The 12,834-nt window shown below is 47.6% G+C and overlaps 1 protein-coding gene across 34 annotated transcripts in view; it reads left to right on the top strand.

Annotated features, from left to right (window-relative positions):
* The window catches only part of neb (nebulin), a 43,770-nt gene that overhangs the window by 16,684 nt on the left and 14,252 nt on the right, over positions 1 to 12,834 (top strand). For 24 of the 34 annotated variants that reach the window (XM_037240225.1, XM_037240257.1, XM_037240223.1 and 21 more), the window contains 54 exons: positions 3 to 110; positions 195 to 506; positions 583 to 786; positions 894 to 998; positions 1,076 to 1,183; positions 1,260 to 1,571; positions 1,656 to 1,859; positions 1,930 to 2,034; positions 2,104 to 2,211; positions 2,327 to 2,638; positions 2,721 to 2,924; positions 2,985 to 3,089; positions 3,182 to 3,289; positions 3,354 to 3,665; positions 3,744 to 3,947; positions 4,047 to 4,151; positions 4,409 to 4,516; positions 4,600 to 4,911; positions 4,981 to 5,184; positions 5,279 to 5,383; positions 5,463 to 5,570; positions 5,628 to 5,939; positions 6,017 to 6,121; positions 6,190 to 6,288; positions 6,359 to 6,460; positions 6,591 to 6,698; positions 6,767 to 7,078; positions 7,147 to 7,251; positions 7,336 to 7,440; positions 7,529 to 7,633; positions 7,726 to 7,833; positions 7,902 to 8,012; positions 8,143 to 8,340; positions 8,431 to 8,535; positions 8,609 to 8,713; positions 8,779 to 8,883; positions 8,954 to 9,061; positions 9,170 to 9,283; positions 9,361 to 9,558; positions 9,628 to 9,732; positions 9,809 to 9,913; positions 9,991 to 10,098; positions 10,182 to 10,289; positions 10,360 to 10,467; positions 10,530 to 10,634; positions 10,719 to 10,823; positions 11,007 to 11,105; positions 11,184 to 11,288; positions 11,567 to 11,671; positions 11,753 to 11,857; positions 11,941 to 12,045; positions 12,277 to 12,381; positions 12,462 to 12,566; positions 12,643 to 12,747. In XM_037240225.1, coding sequence (XP_037096120.1) covers positions 3 to 110; positions 195 to 506; positions 583 to 786; positions 894 to 998; positions 1,076 to 1,183; positions 1,260 to 1,571; positions 1,656 to 1,859; positions 1,930 to 2,034; positions 2,104 to 2,211; positions 2,327 to 2,638; positions 2,721 to 2,924; positions 2,985 to 3,089; positions 3,182 to 3,289; positions 3,354 to 3,665; positions 3,744 to 3,947; positions 4,047 to 4,151; positions 4,409 to 4,516; positions 4,600 to 4,911; positions 4,981 to 5,184; positions 5,279 to 5,383; positions 5,463 to 5,570; positions 5,628 to 5,939; positions 6,017 to 6,121; positions 6,190 to 6,288; positions 6,359 to 6,460; positions 6,591 to 6,698; positions 6,767 to 7,078; positions 7,147 to 7,251; positions 7,336 to 7,440; positions 7,529 to 7,633; positions 7,726 to 7,833; positions 7,902 to 8,012; positions 8,143 to 8,340; positions 8,431 to 8,535; positions 8,609 to 8,713; positions 8,779 to 8,883; positions 8,954 to 9,061; positions 9,170 to 9,283; positions 9,361 to 9,558; positions 9,628 to 9,732; positions 9,809 to 9,913; positions 9,991 to 10,098; positions 10,182 to 10,289; positions 10,360 to 10,467; positions 10,530 to 10,634; positions 10,719 to 10,823; positions 11,007 to 11,105; positions 11,184 to 11,288; positions 11,567 to 11,671; positions 11,753 to 11,857; positions 11,941 to 12,045; positions 12,277 to 12,381; positions 12,462 to 12,566; positions 12,643 to 12,747 — 7,836 coding nt within the window. The remainder of the gene's footprint in view (positions 1 to 2; positions 111 to 194; positions 507 to 582; positions 787 to 893; positions 999 to 1,075; positions 1,184 to 1,259; positions 1,572 to 1,655; positions 1,860 to 1,929; positions 2,035 to 2,103; positions 2,212 to 2,326; positions 2,639 to 2,720; positions 2,925 to 2,984; positions 3,090 to 3,181; positions 3,290 to 3,353; positions 3,666 to 3,743; positions 3,948 to 4,046; positions 4,152 to 4,408; positions 4,517 to 4,599; positions 4,912 to 4,980; positions 5,185 to 5,278; positions 5,384 to 5,462; positions 5,571 to 5,627; positions 5,940 to 6,016; positions 6,122 to 6,189; positions 6,289 to 6,358; positions 6,461 to 6,590; positions 6,699 to 6,766; positions 7,079 to 7,146; positions 7,252 to 7,335; positions 7,441 to 7,528; positions 7,634 to 7,725; positions 7,834 to 7,901; positions 8,013 to 8,142; positions 8,341 to 8,430; positions 8,536 to 8,608; positions 8,714 to 8,778; positions 8,884 to 8,953; positions 9,062 to 9,169; positions 9,284 to 9,360; positions 9,559 to 9,627; positions 9,733 to 9,808; positions 9,914 to 9,990; positions 10,099 to 10,181; positions 10,290 to 10,359; positions 10,468 to 10,529; positions 10,635 to 10,718; positions 10,824 to 11,006; positions 11,106 to 11,183; positions 11,289 to 11,566; positions 11,672 to 11,752; positions 11,858 to 11,940; positions 12,046 to 12,276; positions 12,382 to 12,461; positions 12,567 to 12,642; positions 12,748 to 12,834) is intronic. The other 10 variants (XM_037240258.1, XM_037240245.1, XM_037240251.1 and 7 more) reach the window with 8 other exon arrangements.

The raw sequence follows: 12,834 nt of genomic DNA, 5'->3' as shown, positions 1-12,834 counted from the left end.
AGAAACTGTACAAGCAGGCATATGAGGAGTCCAAGAAGAAAGGCTACGATCTGGGCAAAGATGCTATTTCCATCCTTGCAGCCAAGGCTTCCAGAGATATTGCTAGTGATGTAAGCTCATGAGTCGGTTTGCCACTCGGGTGGTTGGTGTATGCCCGAAAAATCTTGACGTGGTCTTATTCCATCCTCTTTTAGTACAAGTACAAGACCGGGTACCGCAAACAAGTGGGCCACCACATTGGGGCTCGAAGCGTGGAAGATGACCCTCTCCTTGTGCTGGCTCTGAACTCAGCCAAAATCGCCAGCGACTTCCTCTACAAGAAGGACTTCAACCAGTCCAAGACCAAGTTCAACTTGCCTGTGGACATGCTGGCCTTCGAGCTAGCCAAGAAGAACCAGATCCAGGTCAATCACACCAACTACATCACCCGCCTGCACAACTGGACCTGCCTGCCCGACTCCAACGACGTCCGCCAAGCCAAACACGCATACGACTTGCAGAGTGATGTATGAAAATCGAATGCCGCCTAATGAACTATTTTGGGAGCAACGTTTCGCTGAATACTTTTTTTCCCCTGGCCAGAATGTTTACAAGGAAGACCTGAAGCTGCAGCAAGGCACCGGCTGGGTGCCAATTGGTTCGCTGGATGTTGAGAAGGTCAAGAAAGCCGGTGAGATCCTGAATGAACAAAAGTACCGCCAACACCCGAGCAACTACAAGTTTAAACTCACGACCGAGGACATGCCCATGGTGTTGGCCAAGGCAAACGCTCAAGTCATGAACCAGGTATTCACACATTCCAATGACGAAATATTATATCATCATCTCAGAAGAAATTTAGATCGAGAATACAAACATTCCACTTAATTTTATGTTGTCATATGTGATGGCAGAAAGCCTACATTGATGCCTGGGAAAACGAGAAGACCCTAATCCACGTCATGCCTGACGCAATGGATGTCGTTCTGGCCAAAGCCAACAATATCAACTACAGCTTGGTGAGTAAACAACTGCACTTTCAAGCTCAAACTTGCCAACAGTGATTATTCTAAACGGGCGTTTTGGCCTATTACAGAAATTGTACAAGCAGGCAAATGAAGAGGCCAAGAAGAAGGGTTACGACATGCGCAACGATGCCATCCCCATCCGAGCAGCCAAGGCATCCAGGGACATTGCCAGTGACGTAAGCATTTCAAGAAAACTCCCCGTTTTGCCATATTCCGCGATGTAACCGGTGAAACGTGTCTTTCCGTTTACAGTACAAGTACAAGACCGGATACCGGGCACAAGTGGGCCACCACATTGGGGCTCGAAGCGTGGAAGATGACCCTCTCCTCATGCTGGCTCTGAACTCAGCCAAGATCGCCAGCGACGTGCTCTACAAGAAGGACTTCAACCAGTCCAAGACCAGATTCAATCTGCCTGTGGACATGCTGAACCTGGAACTGGCCAAGAAGTGCCAGATTCAAGTCAACGACTTTAACTACCGCACTCACTTGCACCAGTGGACCTGCCTGCCCGACTCCAACGACGTCCGCCAAGCCAGACACGCCTACGACCTGCAGAGTGATGTGAGTCCAACAAGCAATGAAAAATGAACTCTCCTGAATTTGTTTTGTTTTCATCCCGAATACCTTCATCGCTTCTCTCCATAGACCGTCTACAAAGCAGACCTGAAGTGGCTTCAGGGTCTCGGATGGTCTCCTGCAGGCTCACTTGAGGTGGAACAGGCCAAGAAAGCTGCTGGTAACTTGAGTGAGATGAACTACCGCCAACCTCCCAGCAAAATTCCCTTCACCAGCCCCATTGACGCAATGAACTTGGAACTGGCAAAGGCTAACGCTTTGATCATGAACAAGGTAGACATGTTGCGGGAAAACACAAGAAAGTGATGCCAGATGTTGCACCCATAATTATGCTTTGTTCCAGCGTCTCTACACCGAAGCATGGGAGAATGCCAAAACCCAAGTGCACATCAACCCCGATACTCCGGAGATCTTCCTCTCTCAGCAGAATGCGCTCAACATGAGCAAGGTTAGCATCACACTTGGTTCCATCAAATGTAATCCGTTCCTCTGAACTTATTTGTGATTTTCTTTGCAGAAACACTACAGACAAGGTTATGAGGCCGACATCAGAAAGGGCTACTTCCTGCCCCCAGATGCCATCGCGGTGAAGAGTGCCAAGGCCTCTCGGGATATTGTCAGCGATGTGAGTGACAACAACAAAACACTCAGTAGATGGATACATATTAATCCTGAGGGAAAGTGACATGACAGAGAGTATCAAAAAAATAATCAGTTCTTTTTTGTCCTGATTCCGTCAGTACAAGTACAAAACGGGATACCGGGCACAAGTGGGCCACCACATCGGTGCTCGCAGCATCAACGACGACCCCCTGATCATGCTGGCCCTGAACTCGGCCAAGATCGCCAGCGACGCACTCTACAAGAAGGACTTCAACCAGTCCAAGACCAGATTCAATCTACCCGTGGACATGCTGAGCCTGGAACTGGCCAAGAAGTGCCAGATTCAAGTCAACGACTTCAACTACCGGACTCACTTGCACCAGTGGACCTGCCTGCCGGACTCCAGTGACGTGGTCCAGGCCAGGAAGGCCTACAATCTGCAGAGTGACGTAAGCAGTCATCAAATATTGTTCCTTCCAGACTGCGCTTCTGTCTTCTCATGTCGTGTCAATGTGCTTTTCCCTCCATCAGGTTGTGTATAAAGCTGACTTGGATGAGATTGTTGGTGTGGGTTGGTCTCCACATGGCTCACTGGAAGTCCAGAAAGTCAAGCACGCTGGCAAAATTCTTAACGATCGCCTTTACAGGCATAAGCAAGACACTCTGAAGTACACGACGGACATGAACGCCATGCCTATGGTCCTCGCCAAAGCAAACGCTGAGATCATGAACAAGGTATGCATTTTCCTCCTCATTGTGTTCCTTCTTTCCCCTAACATTTATTTGTCGTGACAGAAATATTACATCTCCGCTTGGGAGGCGGAGAAGGTGAAAAATCACGTCAATGCTGACCTGCCTGAAATTCTACTCTCCAGAGCCAACGCTTACAACCTCAGCCAGGTAGAGTCCGTTCATTTTTATTTTTATTTTTTTCTGGACTTCAATGCTTCCAAATAGTCTTATCATATAAATGTGTTGTTTTTCGCCCCCAGAAAGTGTACAAGCAAGCCGTTGAGGACATGTTCCGACAGGGCTACTCCATGAAACCTGACGCAGTTTCCATAGTAGCCGCAAAACACGGAAGAGAAATCATTAGTGATGTATGTGAACATGAATTTGTCAGTTGTGGATTTCCACCGTGAACTGGCTTTCCTCTTTCCACAGTACAAGTACAAGACCGGATACCGCAAGCAGGTCGGCCACCACATCGGTGCGCTGAGCATCCGTGACGATCCTCTGATCATGCTGGCCCTGAACTCGGGCCAGATCGCCAGCGACAACCTGTACAAGAAGGACTTCAACCAGTCCAAGACCAGATTCCACCTGCCGGTGGACATGCTGAGCCTGGAACTGGCCAAGAAATGCCAAACACAAGTCAACGACTTTAACTACAGAACTTACCTTCACAACTGGACTTGTCTGCCTGACTCCAGCGACGTGGTCCAGGCCAAGAAGGCGTATGACCTTCAAAGTGACGTGAGTAGCTAGTGTCGTGGTACCCTAGCTTGCGTTCATTCCATTACCAGTTTTTCTCCATTGAAATATCCCATGTAGGCTGTGTACAAAGAAGACATGGAATGGATCAGGGGATCTGGCTGGGTCACCGTTGGCTCAGTGGACGTGGAGAAAGCAAAGAAAGCGTCGGAGATCTTGAGCGAGAGACTGTATCGCCAGCCTCCCAGCAATTTCAAATTCACCGCCAAGACCACTGACATGCCGTATGCGCTGGCTCTGGCCAACGCTAAAATCATGGACAAGGTACAGACCGCGTACACGCCGTCGCGCGGATTTGTACGTCAGCATTTAAAAAAAAAAAAAAAAAGTCTGGTCAACAGTCCAACCTTTTGATGTTTGCAGAAAGCATATGTGTCTGGGTGGGAGAGTGACAAAGTGAACCTTCACATCATGCCTGACACACCTGAGATCATCCTGGCCAAGCAGAATAAGCTCAACACTAGTCCGGTAACACACTTACACACGCAAGATGATGTACAGTTATCGTATTGGACTTTCAAGAGATATTTTAAGATTGATCTGCGTGACAATGCACCTCCTGAGTTTTTGGTTTATCTCTGGTCTTATGTCGCAAAACCCCAACAATGGCTGAAAATCTGTCCAATTAAATTCACTTGTAGGCCATTTTGGGTTGATCTTGAAAGTTCTCCCGAAATATCCCTATTTTTTTATCAGCCTTAGAACATAACATGTTCTTCCAATAGAGACACTACCGCAAAGGCTACATGGAAATCATTAAAAATGGCTACACCCTCCCCAAAGACGCCATTTCATTAGTAGCAGCCAAGGCCTCTCGAGACATCAGCAGTGACGTAAGTCCGTACTTCCTCTTTACGCCGCAAATTTGTACACTTCTGATTGGACGTTAATCCATAACTCCACTTTGGAATTTCAGTACAAGTACAAGACCGGATACCGCAAGCAGTGCGGTCACCACTTCGGCGCTCGTAACGTCGAAGAAGACCCTCTGATCATGCTGGCCGCACATGCCGCCAGGATCGCCAGTGACAACATCTACAAGAAGGACTTCAACAATTCCAAGACCCGATTCAATCTGCCCGTGGACATGCTGAGCCTGGAACTGGCCAAGAAGTGCCAGATTCAAGTCAACGACTTCAACTACCGGACTCACTTGCACCAGTGGACATGCTTGCCGGACTCCAATGATGTGGTCCAGGCCAGGAAGGTCTACGATCTGCAGAGTGATGTAAGTTTGTAAACCTCTGCTCTTATTTTAGTAGATTGTTGTGTGTAAATGTCGAATTGTGTCTTACAGGCTGTGTACAAAAGTGACCTGGAATGGCTAAGGGGATACGCCTGGTCACCTCACGAATCGGTGGAGGTCATCAAAGCCAGGAACGCGCAGAACATCCTCAACGAGAGACTTTACCGCCAGCCGCCCAGCACGGTCAAATTCACCAGCGTGGTGGACCTGCCTGCAATCGTCCTGTCCAAGCAGAATTCGGACAACCTCAGTGATGTGAGTCAAGAAAAAAAAACACTTGACCATTCTCCAGCCCTTCTTAGCTATCTTTGAAGATGAACACTAAACACTCTTGACGTCAATTCAACAGAGGAAGTACAAGGAGCTGTGGGAGAACGAAAAGACGTGCTTTGTGCTTCCGGCAGACACTCCGGCCATGGAGCTGTCCAAGACAAATTCGGTCAACATCAGCAATGTAAGATTTACTGACACGACCGGTTTTCGTCATTCTGGAATGATCTATGTTTCACCGTTTCCTAAATGATTCTGTGCAGAAACTGTACACCATGGCTTGGGATGACCAGAAGGCCAAAGCCTACCAAATCAAGGAGGATGCCATCGCTGTGCTGAAGGCCAAAGCATCCAGAGATATCATTAGCGACGTAAGGAAAAGACATGCCTGAGGTTTAAAATAAGGAACTAACTTTTTCTTTTTTTAGTACAAGTACAAGACCGGATACCGGGCACAAGTGGGCCACCACATTGGGGCTCGAAGCGTGGAAGACGACCCCCTAATCATGCTGGCCCTGAACTCAGCCAAGATCGCCAGCGACGTGCTCTACAAGAAGGACTTCAACCAGTCCAAGACCAGATTCCACCTCCCCGTGGACATGCTGAACCTGGAACTGGCCAAGAAGTGCCAGATTCAAGTCAACGATTTCAACTACCGGACTCACTTGCACCAGTGGACCTGTCTGCCGGACTCCAGTGATGTGGTCCAGGCCAGGAAGGCCTACAATCTGCAGAGTGATGTAAGTTTGTAGACCTGCTGTTACATTTTGCGAGAGCTCCTGACATGGCGTGTACATTCTGTGTTGTTACTCCTCAGGCTGTGTACAAGTCTGACTTGGAGTGGCTACGTGGAGTCGGTTGGATTCCGCACGAGTCCGTGGAGGTTTTGAAGGTGAAGCACGCACAGAAGATCCTTGCTGAGGTAAGTCTGACTTCAGGGTTTGTACATTTTCAAAGAGATCGACAATTGTGTTAATCACGTTATTTCAGAGAGGCTACCGGGTGAAGCTGGACGAGCAGAAATTTGGCGTTCCGACCGATCGAGTCGACTTGGCGTGCGCTAAGAATGCCGCCGACATCCTCAACGAGGTGCAGATTTCTTTTTCTCTTCTGTTGTCTGTAGCTCTTTTTCGCTAACCTGCTGTGAACCTCTTTTCAGGCCAAATACCGCGAGGCTTGGCAACAGGAGAAGACCAATTACACGCTGGTGGAGACTCCAGTCATGGTCACAGCCAAAGAGGCATCCAAGAACATACACCCGGTAAGAGGATGGTCAGAACTTTCAACCTCAGAATGTTTGTATCATAAAATCGTATTCATGTCTACCCAATAGTCGATTCTATGTTTTGTTTGTGTCATTTGTCCAAAACTAACTTGATATTTTCTTTCAGAAACTGTACTCCCAAGACTGGGACCACACCAAGGCCACTGGGTACTTCATGCCCGAAGATGCAGTGTCCATAAAGCAGTGCATTAGCAACACTAAAGTCCAAAGCAAAGTGAGTAGCATTTGGAATGAAATCCCCCAAGTTGGAATTGGAACCGATTCCCCTCATCTGTCCTGCAGCATAAATACCTGGAGGGATACCGCAGGCAGGTGGGCCACCACATCGGGGCCCTCAGCATCCAGGACGACCCGCTCCTCATGCTGGCCCTGAACTCGGCCAAGATCGCCAGCGACGCCCTCTACAAGAAAGACTTCAACAAGTCCAAGACAGTGTTCAACCTGCCCGTGGACATGCTGCAGTTCGAGCTGGCCAAGAAGTGCCAGAAGCAAGTCAATGACGACCTCTACAGGACCCGCCTGCACGAGTGGACGTGCTTGCCCGACCAGAACGACGTCATCCAGGCCAGAAAAGCCTACGATCTTCAGAGTGATGTGAGTCAAACGAAAATGGACTGCTCGGGCTTCCAATGGTCTCCACAACTTGTTCTTCTTGTTCTTAGTTCGTGTACAAGGCGGATATGGAATGGATGCGAGGCTGTGGGTGGATGGCCCATGACTCCGTGGACCATGTCAAAGCCAGACGTGCTCAGGAAATTCTCAACGATGTAAGTTGAAGTCCCTTGTATGAGTCATGCTTACTTACTTTCAGTATCTTGTTCCTCACTTGGATGTCGCTATGTTTCTCACAGAGGGTCTATAAACAGAACGCAAAAGACCACTTTGGAAAATTCACCCTTGTGGTGGACCGCCCAGAACTTATCTTGGCCAAGACAAACGCGGCTAACCTGAGCGACGTATGTATCAAAACACAAACTGAACGAGTGAATGGCAACAGACTTTTTATGGATCCCGCCATCCTCACACCTTTTCCTCCACCCGCAGCTTAAGTACAAAGAGACTTTCAACTTAGAGAGGGGTCATTACATTGGCTCAGATGACACTCCTCAACTGGCCCACAGCAGGGAGCAGTCCAAGATCATCAGCGAGGTACAAATGATGCATTCATTTGTGTGATTTTCTTTTTTTTTTTAAATCAGTCACCCGTTACATAACAGTGTACATGTTTTGCCTGATTTCAGAAACTCTACAAACTGCATTGGAACACATCCAAGGCTGCTGACTACCATCTGGACCATGAGTACATCCCACTTGTCAGTGGAAAGAAGAGCCGAGACATCAGTAGTGATGTGAGTTGTCCTTTCTTCTGCTGCTTCTACTGGGACAGGTTGTAATTTCTATTATGTTTATTTTCTAGGTCAAGTACCATGACGCCCATGAGAAGACCAAAGGGCACTACCTGGCTGAAACCCTGGTGGACTTCCCTGAGGTGATGCGGCTTGGCGATCAGGAGAAGAACAAGGGAGTGGTGAGCAAACCTCAACAGAAACATCATCACCCACATCAAGTCTTTTCCTGGTTCAAGCGGACTTAGAATCTCAGCAACGCAACAATTGTAAGACCACCCCAATTTCATCACCTCCAATATTTTGTTACAGAGGCTTTACCATCAGGACTACCACCAGACCAAGATGAAGACCCACATCCCGTCCGACGTCATCGCCAACAAGGTGGCCAAGCGTTCTCAGGACATGCTGAGCGACGTCATCTACCGGACATACCTCCACCAGTGGACCTGCCACCCCGATCAGGAAGACGTCATCCGAGCTCGCAAGACCAACGAGATTCTCAGCGATGCAAGTTTCTTCACCCTGACATTTTGTTTAGCTTCTACGCACATACTATTTTCCGGATCAAGAACCATCTCCTTTGTCATCAACGACTAGGTTTATTACAAAGAGGATCTGACCTGGATGAAGGGTATCGGCTGCTACGTATGGGACACGCCAGAGATCCTTCGCGCCAAGAAGGCCTATGACATGCAAAGTGAAGTGCGTGACCTCAGGCAATCAAACATCACGTCAAGCCAGAAGAGAAATTCATCTTCCTCGCTTTGCCTTTCAGCTGCAATATAGAGACGAGGCCAAGAAGGAATTCAACAATTACTCCATCGTGACCGACACGCCCGCCTACGTGACTGCAGTGCTGGGCAACACCTGGGCCAGCGACGTAAGTGTCAATATGCTCAAATGTGAGCATTCATACTCGAACTGAAGTGCAACCTTTACCGACAGCTGAACTATCGGGAGAGTTACCATAAGGAGAAGCACCTGTACACCACCGTTCTGCACACCTACGACTACGCCAGATGCCACAACTTCAAGCACTTCTTCAGCAACGTAGGCGGAGACACCCCAGCAAAATTAGAAATGGGTGACTTGATCATAATAAGTCATGTGGATTTTTCAGAAAATCTACACTGACGCTTGGGACAAATTCAAGGCCAAGGGCTACCAGATCCCCCACGACTCAACCTCCATGCAACATTTCAAAAACCAGAAGACCATCGTCAGCAGTGTAAGTATCGTGTTCGTCTTCCACAGCTCAAACTTAGCGAGCCCCTCAGGCCAAGATTTTGAGAGAAACCTTACAATGAAGCATCTTATGATCTGATCTGCTTTTCAGGTGAAGTACAAGGAGGAGTATGAGAAGTTCAAGTCCCTCTACAGTCTGCCCAAGTCTCTCGAGGATGATCCCGGCACCCTCCGCTGCCTCAAGGCCGGAAGACTGGTCCTGGACGTAAGTTCATGACTTTATTTGACACTGAAGTGCAGCTCAAGAGTTGACATTACAAAAGAATCGTCCGTTCTTTGTAGCGTCTGTACAAAGAGGACTACGAGAAATCCAAGGCAAGGAACCACATCCCGCCAGACATGCTGGAGATCATGACGGCTCACAAAACCCAGACCAAAGTCAGCGAGATCGACTACCGCAAATATCTGCACGAGTGGACCTGCCTTCCCGATATGCAGATGTACGTCCAGGCCCGCAAAGTCAACGAGCAGCTGAGTGACGTGAGTAAAAAACAGAACATTCGTATAAATGTGAAATGTGCTTGATTATCAAATCGCTGTCTTCTGCAGATGTTCTACAAGGATGACCTGAACTGGCTGAAGGGCATCGGCTGCTATGCCTGGGATACCCCGGAAATCCTGCGTGTCAAGCGTGCGGGCGACCTTCAGAGCAGCGTTTGTTACCATTAATACCGTTTGGCCGCTTTCATCAGCTCTGAAATATGATTCCCTCCTGTCTTTTCCGTTCCAGAACAAGTACAAAGCCAAAGGTGTGGAAGCGTTCAAGGACTACTCAGTGGTGATGGAAACCCCACTTTACGAGACAGCCAAGCAGAACACCGTCAACCGGAGTGACGTAAGCCACTTCTTCCCACCCTGCTACGACATTTCGATACATTTCCACCGCTTACCGCCTGCGTTGTCCTTCCCCAGCTCCACTATCGCTCCGACTATCAAACCAACATCAGGGGAACCAACAGCGCTCCTGCCGTTACTGTGGAAGGGGAGCGGGCTCGCCTGGCCCACCACATTCAGAGTGATGTAAGATAACCTTGACTTTTTCTAACATAGTTCAGGAAGGGAGGAGGGCAGGACTGACTGTCAAATGTGTTCTGTCCTCTCAGAACTGGTACAAGGAGGCTAACAAGAACTACATGCCCACCGGATACACTCTGCCCCACGACATGCCTCTCATCAAGCAGGCCAAGAAAAACACCTTCATTAGTAGCATTGTAAGTACCAATAGAAGCATCTGAAAAACCATAGCGACACCCGCTCGAGCTTCTCTTATTGTTTGTCTAGGTGAAGTACAAGGAGGCCTATGAGATGACAAAGGCCAAGGGCTACACCATTCACCCGGAGGGCGTCAATTTCGTCAACTACAAGAAGGCCAACAAGATCATCAATGAGGTGAGACGAGCCCCAGCGTGACTTGTAGCGCAATTTAACGTTGTATTCTATCTCCCGTATAGCGCCTGTATCGTGAGAATTACCACAAGCTTAAGGACAAGATCCACACCACCTACGACACCCCCGAAATCAAACAAGTCAAGATGAACCAGGATCATATCAGCGACGTACCGTGACTTTTTTTTTTTTTTATAGCAACTACTAAATGTTTTTTTTGAAAGCGACCTATTTACATTTTGGTCTTTTTGTAGTTGTGGTACAAGGAGAAGTACAACAACTGTAAAGGCCAGCTGATCTCCATGCCCACTACACCGGAGCTGATTCATTGCTTCAACGTCAATCATATCAGCAGCGAGGTACAAACAAACTTTACTCTGATGCCAATTAGGATATTTGCCAGAGCACCGATTCATTGGCTGATTCATTTGAAAATATGCTGTAATTAATAAAATTACTTATTTAGTTTATCTATTAAGGCTTACCACTGTTTGGCATTTGTTGACGTTAACAACTGAAAGACAAATCTTTGACATCTTCAGCTGAAATACAAAGAGGATCTGAGCTGGCTGAGGGGCATCGGTTGTTTCCTGTACAACACCCCAGAGATGATCCGCATCCGCAAACTCAATAAGTACAGAGTATGTATCCTCCTACAGCGCATTTTTCTTTGCACGTTGCTCAATAGTTGCCATCAATTGTCTATTTTGTTTTTTTAGATGGACTACCCAGTGGAGGCCAAGAATAATCTGCCGAACTACTCGGTGGTCCTGGACACGCCAGAGTACAAGCGAGTGTCGGAGCTCAAGAGCCACTTGAGCATGGTGAGTCCAGATGACACAAAAATGTGAGGAAAGTCTGAGGTTGTCACAAGTACAAGGTAAACGTGTATGTTTTAGCAGTTGAGCAACTTTTTAAAAGTTGCTTGAAGTTTTCTAGCAAAGTAGCTAACGATGTTGCTAGCTGCCATTTGAGAAGAAATTTGTTAGGGTTGACTGTAAAAAAGAAAAAGAAAAAAAAAGCTCAACATGGGCATCGTTTATTTTTGAAAGCAAGTGTGAAGTTTTAAATTTGGACTCAAGTCGGAATTTTCTGCTTTCAGCTGACCTACAAAGCTAGCAGCAAACAAGCGATGGGCAAAGTCTCCACCACAGCCGACGCCGTGGAACTCAAGAGAGCCAAAGGGGCCCAAGAGCTGACCAATCACGTGAGTTATGAAGTTTCCCCCATCAGTTTTTCATTTTGCAAGTCAGCACTGGATGATTAAACTTGTTTTTTTGCGCTGCAGTACTTGTACACCAATGTGGCCGCTAAACAACGACCAAAGTACACCCTGGAAGTGGAAACCCCGCATATGGGCCACACCAGGAAGATGAAAGTCATGTCCAGCGATGTAAGTCCCTACCTACCGCTATGCCTGTTTCCGCCCTCAGCTTCTGAAAAACGCCAACACTGAACACTCTCGTTCTCTTTTAGATCAAATACAAAGAACAATATGAGAGGCTGAAGCACAAATACACCACCATTGGTGACACGCCCCTTCTGATCACCACCAAGAAAGCCTACCTCCAATCCAGCGATGTGAGTTGAGCAAGTACCTTTTGTACCCATTTGTATTATTTAATTCCCTCACCCAATAAGAATTCATAAGCAGTAATAGAATTGAAAATATCAATTCCCTTCGCAAAAGGTGTCTGAAAAATCGAATTAAGCACAGTGATAAATTGACATGATTACTTTTCACTAATGTTGATCGTGCTTCAATTCTTACTCTGAAGATGAAATTGTAATCTGTTTTTTTGGTTTCTTCAGCTCCGCTACAAAGAGACGTACGAGCTCACTAAAGGCCGCTACCACACCGTCAAGGACGCTCTGGACATCGTCTACCACCGCAGAGTCACGGACGACATCAGCAACGTCAGCCCCTCCTCGTGACCTTCATCATAATGTTCACAAAATGTCTTTTGTGATGTTAAATCACGCCATTTGCGCTTCAGGTCAAATACAGAGAGAATTACCTTAGCTCAAGGGGAACGTGGAAGTCTATCCCGGATCGTCCCGAGTTCTTCTTCAACAGGCTTGTCAACGACCACGTCAGCACGGTGAGTCTCTCGAGATATTTCCGATGAAACGGAATGGACGATCCTGGCTGCAAACTGTGGCGCGATGGGATTTTAGGTCAAATACAAGGAGGACCTGGACTGGTTGAGAGGAATCGGCTGCTTTGTGTGGGACACGCCCGAGCTGTTGCGGGCTGAGAAGAACAAGACCTTGTACAGTGAGGTGAGTTGTTTGAACTTCTTACCTTACGGTTCCTCAAGTGATACCTGAAATAATTCATTGTTCATAATAACCTTGTGTTGTTTCTAC

This window comes from Syngnathus acus, chromosome 21 (genome assembly GCF_901709675.1).
Source record: "Syngnathus acus chromosome 21, fSynAcu1.2, whole genome shotgun sequence".
In the NCBI taxonomy this organism is placed as follows: domain Eukaryota; kingdom Metazoa; phylum Chordata; class Actinopteri; order Syngnathiformes; family Syngnathidae; genus Syngnathus; species Syngnathus acus.
This window is presented reverse-complemented; position numbering and strand designations above follow the sequence as displayed.